This window comes from Euprymna scolopes, chromosome 39, assembly GCF_053919585.1.
Source record: "Euprymna scolopes isolate OS-2025 chromosome 39, ASM5391958v1, whole genome shotgun sequence".
In the NCBI taxonomy this organism is placed as follows: domain Eukaryota; kingdom Metazoa; phylum Mollusca; class Cephalopoda; order Sepiida; family Sepiolidae; genus Euprymna; species Euprymna scolopes.
In genome coordinates, this window is record NC_136520.1 from 35,233,250 (window position 1) to 35,255,876 (window position 22,627).

The 22,627-nt window shown below is 32.4% G+C and overlaps 1 protein-coding gene across 2 annotated transcripts in view; it reads left to right on the top strand.

The window, feature by feature from the left end:
* The window catches only part of LOC145263736 (eukaryotic translation initiation factor 5B-like), a 122,822-nt gene that overhangs the window by 81,504 nt on the left and 18,691 nt on the right, over nt 1-22,627 (top strand). For both annotated transcript variants that reach the window (XM_080120715.1, XM_080120714.1), the window contains exons 11-21: nt 1,433-1,626; nt 2,507-2,614; nt 2,716-2,826; nt 5,376-5,443; nt 6,187-6,328; nt 8,900-9,031; nt 12,241-12,423; nt 16,810-16,971; nt 19,220-19,351; nt 20,358-20,489; nt 21,639-21,715. In XM_080120715.1, the coding sequence (XP_079976841.1) occupies nt 1,433-1,626; nt 2,507-2,614; nt 2,716-2,826; nt 5,376-5,443; nt 6,187-6,328; nt 8,900-9,031; nt 12,241-12,423; nt 16,810-16,971; nt 19,220-19,351; nt 20,358-20,489; nt 21,639-21,715 (1,441 nt within the window). The remainder of the gene's footprint in view (nt 1-1,432; nt 1,627-2,506; nt 2,615-2,715; nt 2,827-5,375; nt 5,444-6,186; nt 6,329-8,899; nt 9,032-12,240; nt 12,424-16,809; nt 16,972-19,219; nt 19,352-20,357; nt 20,490-21,638; nt 21,716-22,627) is intronic.

A 22,627-nucleotide genomic window follows, 5' to 3' on the forward strand; every position in this document is an offset into this window, starting at 1 on the left:
TATTACTTTTTATTATTACTTTATAATTATTACTTTATATTATCACTTTTTATTATCACTTTTTATTATTACTTTTTATTATTACTGTTTATTATTACTTTATAATTATTACTTTATAATTATTACTTTATAATTATTACTTTATAATTATTACTTTTTATTATTACTTTATAATTATTACTTTTTATTATTACTGTATAATTATTACTTTATAATAATTACTTTTTATTATTACTTTTAATTATTACTTTATAATTATTACTTTTTATTATTACTTTATAATTATTACTTTATAATATTACTTTTTATTATTATTTTTTTATTATTACTTTTTATTATTACTTTTTATTATTACTTACTAACTGTAAATTCTGTTTTTAATAATGATGACCACGTTCTTTGAGGCATTTAGAAATTCTGCAAACAGTAGTTGCACACAAATTGATTTCTGTGCAAGAATTCATAATCCTTACAGTAAGTTACCAAATATTCCTAGACTTTGCACCTTTTTTTTTTCCAAAGGGAAATATTCCAGGGAGTTTTGTTCGAAAATTCCCCCGATTTAAAAAAAAAAAAAAAAAAAAAAAAAAAATATCGATGATGTACATACTCATCATGAAACAAAAAATATATTCCAAAAATCATGTAAATTGATAAAATAGTTTAACTTTATAAAGAAACTCTTTTTTTTAATAAAACTACTTGATTTTTAAAAATAAAACCACTTGATCTATTTACATAATTTTTGGAATATGATATTTTCATCATAGGTATATACATCAGACAGATATTTTTTATTTTTGTTTTTTTTTTATATATAGAGGTAATTCTAGACAAGAACTGTTCAGAGATGAATTATCTAATGTGCAAGGACGCTACAAGATAAGTTGTCATGAAGTCAACTGCACATATACATTTAATAAGGTATTACCAAAATATCCACGTGTGATAACGGTATGAAGAGACATAGAAATAAATTAGCATATACATGCTGTTAGGAAATGTTGGCATGTGAACGTAGAATAATTTGAGTGCAAGACTTGAGTTATTATCTAACTTTAGATGCTGTTGGAGGCTCAAAATGGCTGAATAAAAATAGATGGACTTTTTTTCTTTTTTTATTTTTGACACCATATCGTTCATGTGTGTTTTGGACACGTATTGCCTCTTTTTGATGTTGGTGAAACGAAGAAAGAAGAAAGCCACTGCTAATACTAAGAGCAAATGTTTTTGTCGTGAGTGAAAAGATGAAAATAATCCGGCACGAGTGTGTGTTCTTTCAACTAAATAATTTATGTGATTAACATAAGAATTAATTACCTAAATATATCTTTCATCATAAAAATGTTTTGGTTGCCTGATTACTTCTGACTCACCATCTCTTATACAGATGTTTTTAATAAAGAATGCTTATATTGTAAATTTTCTTTAGAAACTACCGTTAAAATGAAGGACGATGACGAAACTAAAGAATCTGACGACGACGATGATGAAGATGACGAGGATGACGACGAAGATGATGATGATGAAGACGATGAAGATGAAAGTTCAGAAGAAAGTTCAGAAGAAGAAAGTAGTAGCGATGATGAAAGAACTCCGGCACAAAGAGCCAAAGAAAAGATTATGGTAACGGGGTTTTTTTTCCTCTCTCTCTCTCTCTCTCTCTCTCTTTGTTACTAACGAACAATATTAAAGAGAAAGAAAAAAAATCATTTAATTTTAGTTCTTTTTTTTTTTTTTTTTTTTTTTTTTTTAATCATTACAGCATGTTGTAATTCACTTTCTTTTCAGAAAATATTTTGTCCAGTATTCCCCCAAATATCATGGGAGATAGGGACAGAGACCATCCGTGATATTTGAAAATCCGTGAAGTAGGACAAAACCATTATTTTTACCTTATTTAATTGTTTATAGACTGTTTAAAACCATCTCCGTAATGTTTTTAACCCACCCTTTACTATATTAATAATAGATTGTAACATTGTTAGGTCATAGAGTACACTTTTACAGTTCAGTGCTGTACATAAAAATGTACAGAATATTTGATTATCATGGTTTTTATAGATTTATAGTGGAAATCCACGATACTAATATATTGAAAAACCTGTGAAGTAGCGAATCCGTGATAATCAAACCACAAAGTAACGAGAGGTTACTGTATTACTTCTTTTTTTTGATTGGAACAAATAAAAGTAAGTTAGTTCGTGGGATGAAGGTGGGTGAGGAAAAAAAAAAAAAAAAAAGCCAAACATTTTAGCGAGAAACTCAAAATTTTCCAATCGCTTTTTCGTATAAAATTAATTTTTACATTCATTTATGTATCAAATATTTTTAATAAAATTACAAACAGACATTTAAGCTTTGAAAAGATCAAGAGAAAAAAAAAAACAAAAAAAGTTTGGTTATCCAAAAACAAACCATTTCTGATTCCACGTTTGTGTAACGATAGCTCGGTTATTTTATTTTTTTTTTTGATTTAATTAATTTCCTATCTTTCAATTTGCAGAAACGTCGTGAAGCTGCTGACAAAAGAAGGACCACGGACGTATTGCGTGCACCTGTCGTGTGTGTCTTGGGCCATGTCGATACTGGCAAAACTAAAATCTTAGACAAGGTAGATACACTTTGTAGGTTTACATATTTGTATTTTGTGTGTAATATACTACATATGAAACCAAATCTAACTTTTTCTTTTTTTTTTTTTAATATATATAGCTAAGGAGGACTCATGTACAAGATGGTGAAGCTGGTGGAATCACACAGCAAATTGGTGCCACCAATGTTCCTCATGAAGCCCTCAAAGATGCTACCAAAATGTGTAAAGAGGTAAGACTGTTTAATAACATTTCATGTGACCCTTCTTCTGTTTTCTTCTTTCTTTGTATGTCAACCATCTTTTAAAATTTAAGCTATTAAATGGATGCTTAAAGCTATTAAATGGATGGTTAAAAAGCTCTTCAACTACTTTTTTTATATTCAGTTCTTGCACTTGCATCTCATTCATTTAAAAATTTGTATGAAGTTTATATATAAATAAACAGGCTGTCTCGCATGAAATATGTTTAAATATGATATTTTAATTTATGCAGACTTCGTATTTATTATAGAGTCAATTCTCTATTATTATATTATACCTAATCAATTAAAATGAATGGCTTTCTTGGAAAGGCTCCATGTTTTGATAAGTTTCTGGGTCTGATCTTTACTCCTGATCTGAAATAAAACACGTACATAAATCCATTACCAAAGCGGTTGGAAAAATGGTGGGATCGTTCTATCGCTCCAGTAGATATCTTATTGCCGATGCAATTCTCTACCTCTAAGAGCCAAGTACGTTCAAGGCTGGAGTACTGTTACCACATATAGGCAGGAGCTTCTAGAAGCAGCTTATCTTGCCTTGACAGAGTTCAAAATAGACTTCGTAGCCTAGTGGAGATGCTCTTTTCTCTTCCCTGCAACCTGTTTCCCACAGAAGAAACATAAGCCTGTCTCTGCTTTATCGTTATTTTCACGGCAAGTGTTCGTCTGAGCTCCATTCTATGGTCCTCCCTTGCCAAAATTTCACAAAAAACACTCGTCTACCTGAAACTACTATCAATAATTTCCCCCACTCTTTATCTGTGCCTAAACCTAAACATAGATTCCATGAACAAAGCTTTTTTCTTAAAACTGCACACCTGTGGAACTCTCTTCCGTTTTCCTGCTTTCCAGCTGACTACAATATGGTCGTCTTCAAGTCTAATGTGAACAAGTTCTTGATGAGCCGTCCCTTTAAGTAATCCAATTTATCAAATTGACACTACTAACAATAACTATGATATTGTCCCATTGACTACTGTACACTCATTAACCCCTTATCCTCGAGTGGCCTCCGGGCCTTAAGTGGTGACTCCTTTATAAAAAAAATATAAATAAATAGTAGTGATTAAAAATTAAAATATATCTTGGGTGCAACTAAACTAAGAAACTAACTGCTGTGACAAGATATAAAAAGAAAAAGCTACCAGAAAGCAATGACTTTGTTTAATCTAAGGTATTCTATAAACTGTACTAAAAAAAATCCTTATTCAAACAAAAAACTCTCACGTGTTAGAAATAGCCAATGGCAGAAGTCATATTTTATTTCTTTTTAATATTTTTGTTCTATAATCCTTACTTTGCAATTTCATTCTTATTTACTACTTGATGTCATTGAAACGAAACTGATCGATTAGACAAAACTTTTCCTTCTTTTACTTTTCGTTTTATGTTCTTATTTGTCCCATTTTTATGTTGTGAAGTAGATTAGGCTTTCAAGTGGTATTTACTACAATATGACTTAAGGACACATGGATATCAAAACTTTTAAAAAATTAAAGCCGTTTAATGCATAAATGTATATTTGTGCATGCGTGGGGGATACAAATTAAGCTGACTTACACCTGCCAAGTTCCATTTTTCAATTTTTACGCCTTAGCAGTTATTTTTACCAGCTAAAAATCAAATTTGTTTCACATGGCCAAATCCCCTATGCATCGACTTTCAAGTCTGTAGACCAAAAATAGCAGAGTTGTTTGGTAGAGGTGATTTGCTCATCTACTATCTGTTCCACACACACACATGGTCGCTTCTATATATATATATATATATAAAAGTTTTATTATTAAATAGTAAAAGAAATGTTTAATCAGTGCTCTTTGAAATAATAATCATCATAACTGGCTTCCTGATTTAAAATGCAACAATGATGTAATTGACTTTTTTCCCCCCTTTCCCTTTGTAAAACTCAATTATGTTCTGCAAAGTCAAAAGCAGTTTTCCTCTACAAAACAACCAAACTAAACATCATGAATAATTATCTGAAAATATAAAGAATTTGGAGCATAATATTTAATTTAAAAAAAATATATATCTGCATTGTTTTGGCTCCTAAACTTTAAAACTTCATATAAATGGTATTCTATGCCATATTGAATTAAATTCTATACTAGGTCTATTTCTGATGTCATCCTTACCCTAAATATTTGCAGCATTTTTTAGTCGTCTTTTTACTGTTTTTTTTTTTTTTTATAATTTTTATTTTTATTTCAGTCTCATAAGGGTAGATGGCTTCCATTTTTCCTCTGAGAAATTCTCAAGATGCACCTGAAAAAAGGTCAAAAGTTAGGTCGATCAAAAACATTGTGAGAATAACCTCCGATATCAGAACATTAGTTTGAATAATCCAAAGTCTCCTTATTTGTTTCTCTACATCTCTCTACTTCTATCTTTACTTACTTCCCTCTCTCTCTCTCATATCTATATAATAGACCTATTTATTAAGTTGCCTTTTTTTTTTTCTTTTTTTTTTCTTTTTAAACAAATTACTTATATTATTTTTTTTCTCTCCTATCTAGTTTCAGAAGCAACCTTTGAAGCTTCCTGGTCTATTGATTATTGATACACCTGGACACGAATCTTTCAGGTAAATTTGAATAAAATTTTTATTTGATTTTATTTTAACCCATTTAGAGAGAATATGCACATCTATTATATTTCTATTGGTCTATCTGTCCATTCCACTTTGTCTCACCAGATCTGGCTGAAATTTTGTAGTAACCTACTATATGCTCATCTATCTTCTTGTCTCCTTCCATCTAATCTCAACCAAGCTCTGATTGCTAAATATATCTAGGTTTGAGCGGAAATCCTAACCATTCAGTCTTTGCTTCGGTCACATCCAGCAAAAATGACTTGCCTTTACACTAACAAAAAAAAACCTGTCAGAGAATGGATCAATTTATTGTTGATCATCTGAAGCACCCCTATTAAGAAATGTTAATGGGACTGCCCAGGTATTTTTTGTAGATGGACTGTTTTTCCTCTAGGATGCTGATTTTTTCAGACCTAATTTTCCTAACCTTGTGTCAAATCTGCCAACTGTGAGAGGAAGGTCAATCCCAGATGTTGAGCTTTTTACATGTACAGAATCTGATGTCTTGCTTTGGAGTCCATATGTAACACACAAATGACTTTTGTTTGCAAATCAATCTACATTCACAATATTTGTCAAAAATATTTTAATTTCGATAACGCCATATTCTTCACTAAATTTCATACTGTCTCTCAATTCCGTTTTGCAAACTTTTCATAAAAATTAGTTTAAATATACCTAGCATCATTCATTTTCTTGAAATTTATTTTTTGTTATTTTTTTCTTCATTTCAGCAATCTTCGTTCCCGTGGCTCTTCCCTCTGTGATATTGCCATCCTTGTAGTCGACATTATGCATGGCCTTGAGCCACAAACAATAGAATCTATAAACCTCCTCAAATCAAGAAAAACACCTTTTGTTATAGCATTAAATAAAGTAAGTATTTAAACTATGGCGAGAAATTAAGAAAAGCAGCAAAACATGTTTCCTATAATAAATTGGAAATTTACATTTAGGCAAACATTATGTATTAATATCACATAATCACATTGACTCTTAGTTCTTGTTAGATTATTAAAGTTAAGCAATGTTAAGTCCGGTTATTTCCAAATTGGTGACCATTTGGAATTCATGACCCTGGATATGGGGGTCGGGGAGGGGGTACAGCTGTGAAGATGCTTTTAACAAGTACTTCAGTATAACCTGCTAATCCACATGTTGACTCAACAGAACAAGAGGGTGTCATAATACAATGATAGATGTGTTCAACTTGTACTCTTGTATGACTGAGACACGGTCAACGATGAAACATCAAAATGACCCGATCTTAGCTGGAGCGCATCGAATGAAGAAAATTTCTACTCTCAGCTCGGGGCTATGTGGTAGATAATGTATGACATGAGGGATCAGTCGATTATAACAAACAAAATGGCAACTGACAAATTGGAAGTCTTTCATAAACGTCCAACCTCAGTATGATATACAAAGACAGAAGATTAAAATAATAAAGAAATAATTCTGTGCCCTATCCTGTATATATTTTTTTCGCTTTATCTTTAAAAAAAAATAATTTAATTAATTCAATTAATCAGTTATATTAAATATCCTGTATATTTTGTTTTTGAGTTATCTTTAAAATAATAATTTCAATTAATCAGCTATATTAAATCCTTTGCAACATCCATTGTTTTAGCGTTAAATAAACCAGACAATCTGTTTTAGTGATGCATTTACACATCTTAATCTCTTTAGTTTTATTAGAGTTAGGGTTTGTATTGGCATTTAGTATTGTAGTATTTTTAATTAATTTATCACTACAGCCATGGATTAATTTAAGGGTATTTTATTAAAAAAATTTATAGAAGATATTGTAAGGAGGGAAATGGAGGTTAAGTTTATGAAACTTTTACCTACTTTGGTTTTAACTATTTGATTAAATGGAGGTGTAAACCAAATAATCTTCCTATTTCTTACTTTTTTAGTTATGTTGTTAGATGACCTTGGTTTAATATATTTGATTTGAGTATTTTATGCCCGCTATCTTTTAATTCTCCCTTTTGTTTCATTTTACTTCAAAGTTCTCAGATATCAACAAACCCCCTTCTGGGGGCTAACACTATATGAGATACATAGATATTTGAATATGCCAGTAAAGTTCTACTTATTTCTCAAACACTGAGTTAAGAAGTTGGGAACATAATTTTCCTCCTACCAATTGACGCTTTAAATATGTTATAATATACATTTATTGTAGTCTATTGGTTTTACTGGATTCCAGGACAAGAATTCATCTAGTCTGGTGGAGTATCCAGCCTCATGTTGTTACTTGAGGTAACATCACTTGGAGAAAGTGCACCATTCCTCATAGTAGCCAGTGTTAGCTACCCATACCAAGATCTGATTTGGGCTGCAAATACTATGTGATTTTGAATATTTAGTCAGGGTTTTCTTGTAAGAAAAAGTATCCTTATGCCATGTTATTCTGACAAATTCCTGTACAGAGAGACCTTAGACATTCGAGGATAGTGTTTAGTAAGCATTCAAGTTTTCTCTTTTATTAACGAGTGTTTCATTTTACTTCAGTCAAAGTTCTCAATTAGTAAAGAAGTTGGGAACATAATTTTCCTCTTCCTAATTGACCATCTTAAATATGTTATATCTTTTTCTTCGTCCTACTTGATTCCAGAGCAAGAATTCATCTAGTCTGGTGGAGTGTCTAGCTTTGTGTTGTTAATTGAGGTAGCATCACTTGAGGAAGGTGTACCATTTCTCGTAAAAGCCACTGTGGATTAGCCAATCAGAGGAGATCTTATTTGGGCTGCAAATATTATGTAATTTTGAATATTAAGTCAGGGTTTGCTTGTAGGGAAATGTATCCTCATGTCAGATTGTCCTCACAAACTCTTGTACAGACTTTAGGCACTTGTGTGTATAGTGTATAGTAGGCGTTCAAGTTCTCTTTTCATTTTTCAGTTTGTTCAAGCTGTACAGATGCCAAATATTCACTTGCTATCTTAAATATTCCAACCAAGAGATCTTTTTAAGATTCTGACCATTCCTTTACAATTGTTTGAATTTCTCTTGCACTTGGTTTACCAGGTATATTTGCTAGATAGTTTTTGAAATTCTGTTTCACGAGTCCAGTTGCTCTTATAATTACTTGAATGATAGAGATCTTCCTAAGATTCCAGTTTCTTTTCATGTCATATTTCATTATCTTTTTCATCTTAGCTGTGTCTAACCCAGCATTATTACGGACACTAACTTCTACTAAGGTTGCTTCTTCCTCTGTTTCTCATATCACTGTCAGATTTCATTGGAGGAATTGTTGTTAATTCTTTTTTCAGTTGATATGGCAATATGTTTAATTATAGTTTTTGGATGACTTGAGAGTGTATATAAGTTGGGTTAGCATTGTTTTATACGTTCCCATATTTCAATTAAGTTATTATTTTAATGTTAAAGTTGTCGATGTGCCATTAAACAAGGTTTGCTTTTAAAATTCAGGTTGACAGGTTGTTCCAGTGGAAAACCTCACCTCATACAGACTTCCAGAACACGATTAAAAAACAAAGTGTCAACACGAAAATGGAATTTGATGAAAGAAGCAAAGAGGCCATCCTGCAAATTTCTGAACAGGTAAGTGATTGTTAAAATATACTAGCTGTAACAATCCGGTGTTGCCCAGGAGTGAAAACAAAAAATGACCGACTCGTTTGTGAAGAAACAAATTTATTTTGATAACTTTAATTTCGTTTTATATTTCTGATTTTTTTTTAGATGAAGATTGATAATTTCCATCATTTGGACTACTGTTCTGATCTTGAGTGTTATGTTTTGGTCGATGTAACCTCTGACCTTCTTCAGGTGTATCTTGTCAAACTCGTAAATCTGCATGGAATTTAATTCATGAAGGTAGTGTATTCTTCTTCCATCAGTCTACAAGGAGCCATGGCATAGTGATATAATTCACATGTAAAGTTGCATTCTTCTGGGGGTTGGAGGTTCAATCCTCAGTACTGGCGACACTCCAAAACTCTAACTACAATTATGAATTACTTTGGACTTCTGCCCAGTCATGGCTTACAAAACAAAAGCATGCTACCCTTGTGGATTAAATTAAAGGGTTCCATTTGAAGTTATGTGCAGATTCCCAAGTTTGACAAGATCTACCTGGAGGTCGGAGGTAACATCGACCAAAACATGAAAATAACACTCAGGATGAGAACAGTAGTCCAAATGATACAAATTTTCTCTCGTAATAAAATTATTTTAAGATAGGAATTTTGTAAAAATTTGTTTTTTACCTGGGTCTAATCGATTATCTATATAAACTAGCTGGGGTACCTGACGTTGCGTGAGTGTTGAGAGATGGTTTAGTAAGGATATTGAGCAACCCCCAGGAAAAAAAAAGCCCAGGTGAAGAGAGGTGTGAAAAAAAAACAACAAAAAAAACACGGTGTAAACCAGTTTAAGCGAACTTGAAAATAATTCCATTTTTGTTTTAAAAGGAAAAAAAATCACATTACATAAGAAATAAGAAAAATGTTATCTAACCCTGTTTACATGTTAAAAAAAAAACCCTCTTTAAAAAAAAACAAAAATAGAACATGCTCGAACATGAAAACTAATAGCTTGCGACCCGACCTCGTTACCCACTGCACCACAACGTTTTTTTATTTAAACCAATTCAAGTCAGAATGCGTATTTGTCAAAGTCATTTAAAAAGGAACAATTTTTTTCTAACCCTCCCTTGTTATAAACGTTTATTTCTATACAAAATAATTGAGCATTTTTTTCTAATTCTCACATATTATTCTAGTGAGACATCGCTTCTTTTAGATGGTACCGGTATCGACCCGGTACGATGTGGCTGAGAAAAGTTTTTGGGAGACATACAAACACATACACACATTTTGCCTTTTATATATTAGAAGATAAAACAGATACATGTATGTTTGTGTCTGTGTGAAAATATTTAACCGATAAACTCTTAAACTACTGGTCACATAACACTGAAATTAACAGGAAATAGTAATCATATACCAATGATGGTTTATAATAAGTAAAATTTTTGTTTAGATAGATGAATAGCATATATGTCAATAAGTTGAAATGCAAAATGTTCATCTGAACATATTAGGTTAGTGCAGAAATAATGTTGTTTTTTGACGTTCAACTTCATGTCAAAAAACATTACTTTTGCACCAACATAATATTTCTATTACTTTTGTGCATGCGAAAATTCATTCATAGATTGAATTGGTTTAATTTTAAATCTTATCTATCTGTCGATAGCTCAAACAGCAGGGAATGCAGCTAGACCGCTAAATGTTTTTGTTTTGATTCCAGCTGATGGCACCCAGGTCATGTCATTTTTTTTTTTTTTTTTTTACTTTTGATTTCTGTACTATATAATAGGTACAATATTATATTCAATAGAGAATTTGCTCTATAATAATAAATACAAAAATCTGCATTAATTAAAAATATATTAAGTGTATTTTAAGATCAGGCACCCCCTGCTAGTTAATAAATAATGTTTAATTAATGTAAAGGCAAGAAATGCAAGCACATACTTGCTTGAAGCTGTTATGTTGTAGGGGAGAGATATGAATATGTTCCATAACAACGTGTATATTGAATAGTGGAGTTTATATTTTATTTATATATTCATGTATATGTAAATGCGTGTATGTATATGTCGTATCATTTAGTTGATCATCTAGTGTGTATATTTTAACATTTATGCAATAGTTCTAACAGGAAACGATTGACGTGGACGTAGCGAAACAATTGTAGACAAACAGTTCTTTTTAATAGCTGTAAATAACACAACACATACTTGGATTATATACAAACATTTATTTTCATGATTCTGGCCAGCATTTTCAGAGATTATGTCTTTACATCTTAGCTGCCTGAGGAAACACTGTTTCCTGTGTCATGGAGAGACCAACTCTTCCTTGAGTCGTCCGTTGTCTCTGACATTCAGCTAACGACTCCTAGAATCTCCCGTAAATCTACATCTCATTACGTGTCTGAGACCCTAACCGCTGGTGTAACATAAATCTGGTTATTTGTTTATCCAAACCAAAAATTATGTTTTCCTGTATTTTCTAAAATCAAATTCTTTTTGTAGTTATTATTTCAGCTGTCAATCACTTTTTCCCAATCAAATTGTTTATTTTTCTAATCATAATAATTGATCCAGCGACCCGCCGTCGCTCAAATCAATTAATAATAATAACGTTTTGACTCTTGGCCCTGCTTGCCACAGTTAACACAGATACTACGCTATGATCACAGCCAAACATTACAGAAGCTAGATAATCCAATTAATTTATTCAATGTCACTTTTCCCTTGTTTGGGGTCAAATGTTTTCTCATATTTCATAAGTCTAGTCCTCATGATTCAACAAGTCAACTGTCTCCAAATTCCACTCGGTCTTGTCTAATTACTTGCTTTCAAGACATCATGGCTTCTACAAGAGTTTGTCCAGAAGGATAAACACACCACATGACATACAGTGTAACTGATTCCTCGTTACGAAAACCTCTGTGCTATGCAAAATGCAGTGCTTTCATGAAATCCTATGACCTTATGTGTTGGATTTGGTCAGATTTCCTATTGCAGATGCACCTTATCTGCCATTGCTTCGTAGTCAAACCAGAAAGAACAGTGATCATCCCGACCGTTCTTCCAGAGAAAGACTCTTCTACTGCACTGTTCACATGTTTGCTGTAAAAGAAATTAATTTCTTTTTTTGTTGTTGCTTTTGTAAACCAATGTGATCTTCATTTTATTCGGGTTGATTAATTTTTCTTTTGTATTTTCTTTTTTCAAGGGTTTGAATGCTGCATTATTTTATGAAAACAAGAATGTCCGTGAATACATCAATGTTGTCCCCACATCTGCGCACACTGGAGACGGAATGGGTAATTTGATAGCCACAATTTGTGAACTAACCCAAAACTTGCTGGCAAAACGTCTTGCGTATGGAGAAGAGCTTGATGCTACTGTAATGGAGGTATTTATGTTTCTTTTGGCACCTCCGATTTTTTTTTTAACCATTTTATTCGTACATGATTTCTTATTGTTATAAAGCTCCATCTCAGGATCTGGAGCTGTTCGTTTACGGAAATCTCTATCATCATGTTGACGTCAGTTTTTACATGTGCGTCTTAGTTTGATTTCCAAATTATCTGAACAAATTTTTTTTTTTTTTTTTTTTTTTCTAAATTTCAAAAGAGGTATATTACAACAGTAACATGATGTGTCACTGTAAAAAGGGGACAACCTAAGTAGGGAGTAATGCACGATTATTGTTTACATTTCTTTTAATTTTTTATTTATTTTACATGGCAGTCACCACTTATCAAGGCCCGGAAGCCACTCGGGGATAAGGGTTATTGCATGTACAGTAATCAGTGGGATAGTATCGTAGTAATCGTTAGTATTGGAGATTTGATAAAGTGTCTTACTTAAGGGGGCGGTTCATCATTTTTGCATCTTGATGTGGTTAGAGAAGCAGGAGCAAGAAGGGAATTGCAAAAACATGTGATCCAAGAAAAGAAGTTAGAGTAAGGAATCTTCCGGTATCTAGAGAAAAAAAAAAGGGTGGAATTTTGCTGCTGGTCCTGGTTAGGATTAAGGGTTACAAGTGCATTAAGTTAATTGGAGCATATTCCAAGGAAGTCCTTATAAAACATGCAAAAGAATGAAACACTGCATCGATGAGGTAAGGGTTAGTTTGGCAGACAATGCAGGATCTGTTATGTTAGAGATTCTTTCTTTACACCTTATCCAAGAGGAAGAGACTAGTGGTTGGTGCACCAGCCCAGATGTGACAGCAATACTCCATGCATAGGCGAATGGTGGGTTTATAAAGCTATATGATATCGGGATGTATAAGAAGTTTTCTAATTTAGTATAGGGAGTCTATTTTTTCTATGCAGCAAATTTAGCAGTATCTTCTATACGTTTCTTCCAATTCATGTCCGAGGATTTTAAGCTGAGGAGTTTGAGTGATTAACTCTTGGGAAAGTGAAGATGATTTTCATGTTACCTGATCACAGAAATACCTTTCACGTATGGAGGCTGTGATAAAATCTACTTTCTGTAATCCAACCATATTCGATACAAATAAACTTTGGTTTAACGTATCCACCAATCTTCAATAATTCAATGTTCAACGTTTAATCAGATGTGCACCTCTGCGTTTCAATATGCCTGCCAACCATCATCCGAATGTGATTTTACAAATATCTCAAAATACTGTGTGCGTGCGTTTGTGAAAATTTACTGCACAGGTCATGATTGTGTAGGTCCGAATTCAGTGCTTGATTTTTGACATCAGTCGCAGTGTGTGTGTGTGGTCTTGGTCAGTACTGCAAAAGAAGGATTCTCTTTTCAAACAAAATCACAACTTGAGTTTAAAACAAGTAACAAAGGTTTATTTTAAGAGATATTATAATGAAATTCACAAAGATACTCATTTTTTCTCTACAAAACAATTGAAACAAACATAATCTATCGCTACTTAAGAATCAATAGCCATATCTCCCTCCAAGAATCACAAAAACCAATTACAGTAGATATGGTGGCCCTAGGATACATTTTTTTTCAGGTTACGATGTGGAATACAATGTTTTTCTGGCCCCTGGTTACGGTATTTGCCCCACCTTACGGAGTTATTTATGTTATTCGATTATATACGTGTGTATTATATACTGTATTGTATTTTGTTACTAATTATTGAAATGTAGTGTATAAAATTTTGCTTAGGCCCTGTCATATGGCAATTTAACCTTACCATCCCAACCTCAGAACAGATTAATGCCATATCCTGGGTTTTACTGTATATATTTCTGGAATCTCTATTATTATATAAAAGTCATTTTGTGTGTGTGTGAGTTCCTTCCTTCCTCATAATTTCCCCCCCTCTTTATCTGTGCCTAAACTTAAACGTAGATTCCATGAACAAAGCTTCTTTCTTAGAACTGCATGCCTATAGAATTGTTTTCTGTTTTCCAGCCGTCTTCAAGTCTAACGTAAACAAGTTTTTGATGAGCCGTTCCACTTAAGTTAACAAATTTACCGAATTTCCATTACTAACGATTACTTTACTGTTCACTCTTTAACTCTTATCCTCGAGTGGCCTCTTGGCCTTGATAAGTGGTGATGCCTATGTTTAAAAAAAAAAAAAAAAAAAAAAAAATGGTTCTGAAACAGCTGAACCTGTCTTTGGAAAATTTCATACAAAGCTAATTTATTTTGTGCAAAACTTCATCTGATAAGTATTGAAAGTCAAAAAAAAATCCTATCTTAAAAATAGCTTTTTTTGTCTTATAGATAAAACAGAATTTTTACAGGGGAATATTTTACATTATACCAGCCGAGAATGATAAAATTTCAGCAAATCATTTCTTCTTAAACAAAACAGATTTATTATAATCTGGAGATAAACTTAGTGGTAGAGCATTCGACCTCAGATCGAATGATCCCATGTTCAAACCCGGGTGTACCTCATCATTTTATTTTAATTCTTTCTTATTAATAAATTCAATGTATAAAAAGATATAAAAAAAAGAAGAGATGCCATTTAAAATTGCTGCAAGTCATTTCTTTGTTTGCATATTTTAAAACTAAACATTAATCAGAAGTGACTTTTCTAGAACATTCATCGTCAAGCTCAAATATCAGCTGACGTGAACAAACAAATGACATTATCATTATCATTTTTTTAGTTTTAAAATTTTTTTTTTTTTTTTTTTTTTTTTTTTGCAAATTAGTCCATCGAGAGAATTATTCCTCGTAATATATAATAATCAATAGAAGATTGATTATTATAATAATACATACGCAATCCACATAAATTAAAATATCATGTTTAAGCGTATTGTATGACCGGGCAATGCTGAGCTGCCAGCTAGTGTGTATATATATATATATATATATATATATATATATATATATATATATATATATATATATATGCTTACCCTTCACCAAACTATCCATTCACCCTATTCCCTCTGCTTCACTTTTTGTTACCAAATAAGATCTATGACTTACTTGTAGTTTTATTTAATACTTTTGCAAGCAAAATCTGATCCCGCATTTTGCTAAATCCTACCCTCTGATTAGAACGAAAGTATTTCTTCGAAACTCCGCAGATTAAGGACTATCCACTTATTTAGTGCTTTTTTAAAATTAAATATGTTTTCAAAGTGTTTTTTAACATGCTTTATTAACTACTTGTTCTTATATATATATATATATATATATATATATATATATATCTCTGAGACTTCAAAAATTGAGCTACTAATCTATAGACATAAAAACTGACTGTGTGTGTCTCCAGCTACAGAGAAATGGGCTAGGTGAAGAAGAATAGGGGGGTTTGGAGAGATGGGAGGTAAAACAGGGGTGAGGTCGAGGATATAGAGATAATTTTAATAGAAATGTATTACACTTTTGCTCCAAGCTAATTGGTTATTTAAAAAATTTATTTAATGATAAAATTATGAATTTCTTTCACTTTAAATATTAGATTTTAAAACCATGTTGATGAATGAATGTGCATTTGTTGACAAAAATTTAATATTTATTCCTGTAGAGATTTTTGTTTTTTTATATATATATATATATATATATATATATATATATATATATATATATATAATTTAAGATTTAATGGTTGAAAGACCAAATGAGTGCAAAATTGATTTCAATAAACATTTCTATATATTAAAAAAAAAAAAATTAAAATTAAATTGTTTTTTTTTGTTTTTTTCTTATGTGTCATGGTAGCGGTAACACCTGGCAAATATTTTTCAAACAGTGTGTTTTTTTTCCTATTATGTATATGGCATGTTTCATTAAATAAAATAGATGTTTTTTGTTGATTAATTATATTTTCAATTCTTTCCAACTTCCAAATAACAGTCTTCACTTCTGGCGGGAACTGGCTGATGTAATCACCATTTTTATCATTATCCGAGTATTTCTAATCCTTTAGGATTCATTGTCGGGAATAAATTAATCTAACTGGTTTTGAACAAATGATAAAAAAAATGATTAACCAATGTGAAAAAATGTGAAAAAAAAAACTTTATAAATTGTTCAAAACCAATTAGACTAATTTATCCCTGACGATGAATCCTAAAGGATTGGAAAGTACTCGGACTTATGATAAATATGGTGATTACATCAGCCAGTTCCTGCCAGAAGTGGAGACTGTTATTCGGAAGTTGGAAAGGATCAAAAATAGAATTAATAGACAAAAAAAACGTCTATTTTATTTATGCCATAGAGAAAAAATGCTGCATATATATATATATATATATATATATATATTGCTCTTTTGTATTTATTTATGTTTTTTTTTTTTTTTTTTTTTTCTCCACAGGTGAAAGCCTTACCTGGGATGGGAACCACAATCGATGTTATTTTGGTAAACGGTAAATTAAAAGAAGGTGATTCAATTGTAGTTGCCGGCACTGAAGGACCGATTGTGACTCAAATTAGAGGTCTACTTACTCCTCAGCCAATGAGAGAGCTAAGAGTGAAAGTAAGTTTTTTGTTTTTGTTTTTTTGTTTTACTTTCCAATATATTTTTATTATTTGTTATTGTCAACTTATGTGAGTGTGAAGATATTTGCTCACAAGGTTACTCTCTAGAAAAGTAAAACAAAATTAGTTTTATTTATTTTATTTTATTTATTTATTTATTTATTTATTTTAAGACTTTCATGGCAAACTATTAAACTGAGCTTCATTCTATGGTTCTCCTTCCCCTTGCAAAACATCCATAACAAAAACCTGCCAATTAATTCCCATTCTCTCGTCGTTATACCTAAAGAACAGTGAAACTTCCACAAGTTTCTTTCCTAGAAATGGCCGTCAATGGAACACTGTACTACAGGGTTGCTTCCTGACTAACATTGCTGTTTTCAAATTTTTATTGAACTGCTCGCTTAATCAATTTCTCTCATGATTGTCGTGTGTGTATATATGAAAACAAATTCTTGTTGCGTTACCCTCTTAAAGAATCAATTTCTTTACCAATTAAAACTATCATGACAAATTCCCTCTGTGTCTCATCATCTACCTATTCAATCAAATAACCTTTATCCTTGAGTGACCTTTGGGTCTTGAGAAATGACATTTTTTTTTTTAAACTGACTTACACTTGATGAACCCATTTTTGTATTTGATGAGAGTTCCTGGGCAACTTTGAAACTAATGATAGGCTTTTGTCATTGTCTCCAGACTTAAAAACCCTAGAAAGATGCTGGCCTTTAACTTGTCTTTTGTGTTTCAGCTGGATTGAGTCATTTCTCATTCCATCACATCCCACACAAAAAAGGTGCAGTTATAAGAAGATGAGTTCTAGCTGTGAATATCTTACAAGGAGGAAATGGAGATTCGAGTTCAGCTGAGCACCTTCTGTAGAAATAGCAATAGAATAGCAATGTGCATAAAATATAATGGTATGTCTTTATTGTATGGTTGCATTGTGGTAGAAGACGAGTTCTAGCTGTGAATGTCTCATAAGGAGGAACCAGGGATTGGAACTCAGTCAAGCACTTTTCATGGAACTAACGATGGAGTAGACAGACTAGCAACGTTTCTTTTCTGTGAGGAAGAGGCTGTAAGAGATCATTCTTCGCTAAGTTGCAAAGTCGATTTTGAACTTTACCTAGCCAAGAAAGAGTATGGAGGAGCATCTCTACTGATGTGGCAACAGTACTCCATCTTGGGATGGATATGAGTCTTATATAGCTAGAGGATATATATTACAGGTAGCTATCCAATGTATGATAACTTTTAAAGGGATGTTAAACTGAACATGCTGATGATTTTGCATCACAATTCTCATACTTTCCGGAGCAATAGAATGATCCAATTATTTTTCCATTAAAGGTTGGCTTTTTTCTGTTGTTCCTGACCTTCGGGCCAGGATCAAAGTGTTGTATCTGTTCTGCAGTTGCTGCACATAAGTTAATTGGTTCTTGCTCAATGTAGGGGAAACCGTTCATACTGAGACAATTACTATTTTTTTGGATACTGCCAGAGTTCCCCCTTTTTACCCTTGTTTTAGGGGAGCTGGTTCTCCTCCTCCTCCTCCTCCTCCTCCCCCCCCCCATTAAAAACGACCTTGTGTCTAATTTGCTTTCATGGGGAAGCAAATAAATACATAAAACCTGAAGAGATGATCACCTGATAGTCAAAAAGAATCTAAAGATTTTTTTTTTTTTTTACTTTTCTTCACCCCAAACAAGGCACAGTGCCACTTGGACATAAGGAGTCACTATTTGAGATCGTGTCTAACAGGGAACTATAGGGAGTTGAGCAGCATGATGTCTGTCCACATTATACTTGAACTTCTACATGTCAGTACAGTCATGGAAGCAGGTAACCAGAAGAGAATTCCAAAATGTAGCAGTTTGAGTGGAGGAACTATTAGAGTAGGAAACTTTCCAGTATCTAGGGATCTTTACAGTGAAGGAGTGAGATTTTGGTGCTTGTCAGGAATATTTATGTTGAATGAGCACAAGTGCTAGGAGTTTGTCAAAGCACATTCCATTCAAATATTTGTAAAATAAGCACAGAAATGCAACGTTGCGGGGATAAGATAAGGGTCAGTTTGATTGATAGTATGGGAACTAATTGGTTGGAGACTCGGGTCGGTGGGGAGTGGGCTGTCTATAAGGTAGAGATTAGGGGTTGACGCACTAGCCCAGATGTGGCAACAATTCTTGATAATATTACTGGTTTAAATGATTTGTTTTTTTCTTTTACTTTTTTTCATGCAGGCCACGTATCAGCATCATAAAGAAATCATGGCCGCCCAAGGTGTGAAGATAATGGCTAAAGATTTAGAAAAGGCTTTGGCCGGTTTACCCTTGTACGTACCAAAGGATCATGATGAAATAGAATATTATAAAGTAAGTGGTTTGCCCAATTGTCACCAAAAAGGTTATTCTTCGGAATGGCCTAGTATTTTGTCGTCACCTTGTTGTCAATCAATACACGTTTTCTATTATATTTTGTTTGTCACATAAGGTATCCATCAAAAATTTGAAAACTTAACACCAAAAATACCAACTTGGTATGTCATGTTGGTAAATAAATATTTTATGATTGAAAAATATTAAAATCTTTCAATTGTTTTTTACCTCGTTTCATACCCAGTGGTGTTTTTCTACAAGACTGAATTATCATAGACTCCAAACACAGATCCTTTAATTTTAATTTTTTTATTTTTTTTGTGCGACTGCACTATAATAACGAAATTCTAAATTTTTAACATTGAATTTTAAGGCAAACCAATGGTCTCTACTCCATTGTTATGTTTCAGTAACGAAAATATCCAAATATTACAAAAAAATGATATATATAAAAAAATTATTTAATAAAAAAACATTTTTTTTTGACAAAAATTAGCGAAAATATGTTTTGCTAAAAAAGAGACAGTTCCAAAGGGAGGTAAATAGTGTGTAACTGTTGCTAATTCTTTAATAAATTGTGCATGAACAATCATAAATATGAGTTAGTTATCTTGTTTTTAGCAAACCTGAGTTATGTCCCTTGTTATTAGGTCACGTCTTTCCAAAGAAATATGATGAGCATTTTTTTTACATTGAAAACTCGTTTTTCAAATAATACGGAATTATCAAAGTACTTCTGACATGCCGATTAGATAGATATCATTGCTTTTAGTTGAAATTGGCATAAAAAGTCAGTAGATAAGAGATAGTAGATATTTTTTTTTTTTTTCCTTTTTTGAATTTTGCTATTATAAGTTCAGTTGAGGGAGAGGAAGGGGGGGATCATAAAGAAACGCATAATAATCGTTTATCCAACAAAAAATAAATGCTTTGAAAGTAACATGTTTCATTTGAATTAATAAACGTTAATCAAAAATATTTTTGCCTTTTTTTTTTTTTCCAGGAAGACGTAGCAAATGCTCTTAAAGAAGTTCTGAGTGGAATCAAACTCCAAGAAAGAGGTGTATTTGTCCAAGCATCTACTCTAGGATCTTTAGAAGCTTTGCTTGAGTTCTTGAGAACTTCTAAAATACCTGTAAGTTTATTTTATTTTTTGGGGGGTGGTGGTGGTGGTGAGTCTCTCTCTCTCTCTCTCTCTCTCTCTCTCTCTCTCTCTCTCTCTCTCTCTCTCTCCAATTTCTTCCTGGATTTTGCTCATAGTTATCCAGCTTAGCATTAGAATTGTGAATTGACCACTTAATTCCACAGCTGATTAAAATGTTTTTGAAATGTTTGAAAGGAGTCACCTCTTATCAAGGCCTGGAGGCCACTTGAGGATGAGGATTAATAATTGTGTATTAGTCATTGGGACAATAATATAGTTGTTACAGATTGGATTACCAGTTATGGAGATCGGCTGCGTGTTTGATTACTTGAAGGTCGGAGGCTATCGTTTGTAGTTGTGACAGCGTAGCAAGTAATCAACAAGAAAGAGCGTGTTTTATGAGTACAATTAAGACATTTATAAGGATTTTAAAAAGAGAACATAAGAATCGATTTACATGTTTACATATAAGATTTTTTATTTAACTTTAGAAGGTTATTAACATTAAGAGAACGTTTTGTGTACACGTGTGTATGTGAGTATATATCACACATGAAGTTAAGTGTCCGTTATACGTATGAGTTCATTGTAAACATGTGTATGAAATTAGAATGTTCATTGCATATATATTCTTGTGCATACGTGTGTCTGGATGTGTTGAATGTTCATCATGTATGCGTATGTGCGAATATACGAGAGTTTATCCTTACCTTGAAAGTATTGCGCTTCTGTCGAGGCATGTGTTAAAAGTGTGTCCCCTCACATGGACAAGGAAGGGCGTGTTGTCATGTCGACGGCAAACGAGAAAAGAGAAAAATCATAAGAGATAACAAAACAGAAGTAGTACAAATGCCGCCTGTCAGCTAAAACGGAAATTCACAACAAGGGCAGATAACCTGTGCGTGATTGAAATTGTGTGCGTGTGTTCAATCAAAGTAAACGCATATCAGTTCAAAAAGGCATATGACCACATAGTAATCGTTAGGAGTGGAAATTTGGTAAATTAGATACTAGAAAAAAACTCAAGTACGTAATTTTTTTTTAATTCAGTTTACAAATATTATTTTATTTTACCTGTCGGTTCTTTTTTCATATGTTCACTGTTTTTTTTTTTTTTTTTTTTTTTTTTTTCCATTTCAGTATGCTGGTATTAACATTGGCCCCATCCATAAAAAAGACATCATGAAAGCATCTGTTATGTTGGAACATGATAATCAGTGAGTCTCTTTTATTTTATTAACTTGCCTGGGTGCCTGGTATTGCCCGGGTGTTTGGAGGTGGGTTGAACTAAAAAAAAAAATGTGGTAGTAGGCAGGCAGGCTTGAACCTGTACCACGAAGGAGGAAAATAACTTGAAAAAAAAAAACCTTATGTCTTTGCCGTTGCGTTCATCGCCAAACCAGAAGTGGCAACGGTTAATATTAAGGCTAGTCAATCGAAAAAAGGAGGTGACTTTCAAAAATATCTGCAAAAAAAAGCGACCCCTCCCTGTAGAAAAGTGCCCAGTTGAGGGTGAAGGAATTAATGTTTTTAGCCAGTTTCTCAATATTTGCCGTCCAAAGGATCGAGCTTCAAAACTATACCAATCTCGTGAAAATCCATCGCATCTGTCGAAAGTTTTAGGCATACATACGTACATTTAAACAGACAGGAGAGATTTTTACTATAGATGGTATATATGAAATATTGTTTATTTGTTTTTATGCCTCCCCTTTGTTTTGGACATGAAATACAAAAAACTGCATCCAGTAAATATGGTACTAATGTGCCGATTTGAAATCTAATTAAAATATATATAGTTTGAAAATTTAGGTGAAATGGTTAAAGAAAACCTTACATGCATAATATCCTTATGTACCATTACTAGGGTGTTCTTCACTTCACGTTTGTGAACGGATACATGGGTCAAATTTTGATATTGATGTGGCAGTCGAGGTTGCATCTCCTCTGATTTCCCTCACTGATGCCTTTTCTTAATAATGGCTTTTATGAACGCTATTTAAAAAGAAACATCAACAAATACGATTGAATGTTAAAAATGTGTTTTTGATGTTTTATTCATTCTACAGAATATATACATGTACGCGTAATTAAACAACTCTCTCACTTTTCTCCAGGGATTTTTCTTG